Raw genomic sequence first — 2626 nt, 5'->3', positions numbered from 1 at the left:
AGATTATCACCGATTTTTCCTCCCGGCAGCTGTAAGACTTTATAAGCCCCACTGTTCCCAACATGTTGAGGTTATTTATTTTGCCATGACTTATACTTAAAAAGACACCTCAATGTATTATGTTTCTGGGCTGATACTGGACATTCATGCTGATTTTGCACAGTTTCTACCTTAGTCAGTTAAATAACATAGTGCTGTCATTTTGCACATATCTGATGTTGCTGCTATTTTCAATTACCTTTACTGGAATAATGTCCATAGCTGTATTTTGGTCATTCATTCTGCAGTTGCACAGTATTTATATTGTTAAAACACTTTAGAGCACAGTATTTTACTGTTTATCTTTTAACTCTACACTGTTATGTTATTTTTACAAATTTTTCTGAGGTCCACATTTGGGTGACCATTTTTTCTATAATCTTTTTGCCGCCGTAAACACCAGAATTTCCCTTATTGTCGGACAATAAAGGGATTTTCTTTTCTATTCTAGATAAGCACACACACCCACACACACACACATATATATATATATATATATAAAGTCTCAGGTTCTAAGTACTTTACATCAAGAGGCTACTTAATTGATTAGCTGGACAAGACAGTGTTACTCTTATGTGGCTTCATCAAATGGGGATGAGTAGATCAGAAAAACTTTATCCTCCTCCAGCAATGCTCTAAGAAAGCCAGCATGGGCATCGGCCCCCAATCTCTAAAGTTAAAATCATGCCTTACGGCATAACAGGGTGATCATGTTGCTCTGATATCCTTTTACATATAAAGTGCCCTAGTCTTATGAAAATGAGTAGTTCCTCTTAAATTAATTCATGAAATTCTTGAACATAAATTAATAATGGTCAGAAGTCTATATCTATCTCTGAAAGCTGAAACAACAGACAAACATATAACGGCTGCTTACACAGAGTGACAATATACATTTTGATATTGTTTTAAATTAGGCTTTAATTGGATGTTTTTAACCCTTTTTTTGTTTGTTTGTTTCCAGACAGGTGTGTTTGTTTCTCAAAAGAGGAGCTGCGCAGAATGACTGTGATGAAGAAGGCATGGACCCTTTGAGTATAGCCGTGCAGCAAGCCAATGCAGATATCGTCACGCTGTATGTTAATGAATTGTTGAACTTCAGCTCCAGCGCTTCCGTCCAGTTTTTACGTAAACTCAGATTTTGCTTGTCCCGTCTTTGTTTTAGGCTGCGACTGGCCAGGATGAATGACGAAATGCGGGAGTCAGAGGGACCGTTTGGACAGCCAGGTCAATACCCAATCAGCAGCCCCACCGAGCAGCAGTATAAAAAATGCATACAGGAGTTTATCTGCATCCACATAGCAGAGTGCTGATCAGGTTCAGTCAGGGTGACGCAGCAGTCGCCCCTCGGATGAGAAATGTTGGAGATGTAGGGTTTCTGTTTTACCCCACACCTTGGTATCCGTAGTCTTCCTTCTTTTTTGCTCTTAGAGAGGATTTTAGATCATATTCCGCTCAGAAGTTCGCCCCTGTCTTACAATTCCACTGGAATCTACATCTAATAAAGAAGTTTAAAAAGCAAAATAAGGTGGATGACAAGTTGCAGGGAAAATTCACTAATTCTTCTGAGCAAAAAAGTTAATCAAACCAACTGATGTCGGGTTTCAATCAGCAAATCTCAACAAAAAACTGTATGGTTTAGTTTTTTATTTGTAATTTCTTTAAATATATCCACCTTAAACCTCGTCATCCCTGCCCAACAAATCAAAATGTGTCTACAGCGAGGGGAAGTCTAAAACCTCATCTTAGCTGTGATCAACAAACCAAGTAGACATTGTATGATGCACTTTTTTTGTTTTACAAATGCAGATTTAAGATACTCTGATTTAATTATGTAAATTATTTTAATTATGTATGGAAACTTTCTGAGCAATGGTGCAATTACATTTTTAGTACTTTTTTGTATTGTCAAATAATATATGTAGGTTGATTTGTTTTAAAAGGGTAGTTTTTGTTAGACAATCACTCACTCAGGCACACAGTATTATGTTTTCCTTAGAAAATCTAAATAGTCAAATTGTTTCACTTGTTTGTGAATAAGCTGTTCTAGAAGATGGGCTCTTAATAACGGAATAACAGGAAATCCATTGCATCATGTATTTGATTATAAAATGTTTGTTAAGCCGCATCATTACAACTAGGTTAGAATTAGAATTGTCTTTGTTTCTAATGATTGAGTAGATGTTTACCATTTCCTTTGCCTCTCATTTCACACATTTAGTGCCGTTAAATATTTCTGGTATTTACAATGTTTTGCCAAATCATAGTGGAGCATGTGATAAAACATTTCTTCCAGAAAATGATGCTCCGTCCTGCAGTTACTACTTCGATAATAATCAGTCAGGTTTAGTTTCAACCAAAGAAAAAATCATACATTTTTAAACACAGTTTGCTTATTTTTAGTAGACATGAATGTATTTTGTGTTGCTGTTTTTTCAACATGAATAAACTGTGCAGAAGTTGTTTGGATGAAGGCTAGAATTAGGGGTTAAACACATAAACTTATTCTGTTCTAAGTAAGATTTGGACAATCACAACTGAGGGCCAAAAATTTGCAACTAAATTTTAAAATGTTAAGTTGTGAAAA

General features: G+C 35.8%; 1 protein-coding gene across 1 annotated transcript in view; it reads left to right on the top strand.

Annotated features, from left to right (window-relative positions):
• Positions 1–2626, top strand: part of LOC107098652 (arf-GAP with coiled-coil, ANK repeat and PH domain-containing protein 3-like) — a gene marked incomplete at its 5' end in the record, with an annotated part of 23733 nt that overhangs the window by 14482 nt on the left and 6625 nt on the right. The window contains 2 exons of the mRNA XM_015396425.1: positions 1004–1114; positions 1205–1266. Coding sequence (XP_015251911.1) covers positions 1004–1114; positions 1205–1266 — 173 coding nt within the window. The remainder of the gene's footprint in view (positions 1–1003; positions 1115–1204; positions 1267–2626) is intronic.

This window comes from Cyprinodon variegatus, unplaced genomic scaffold (genome assembly GCF_000732505.1).
Source record: "Cyprinodon variegatus isolate N-32 unplaced genomic scaffold, C_variegatus-1.0 Scaffold797, whole genome shotgun sequence".
Lineage (NCBI taxonomy): Eukaryota > Metazoa > Chordata > Actinopteri > Cyprinodontiformes > Cyprinodontidae > Cyprinodon > Cyprinodon variegatus.
The sequence above is the reverse complement of the archived record's forward strand: the minus strand, read 5'-3'. Positions and strand labels throughout refer to the sequence as shown.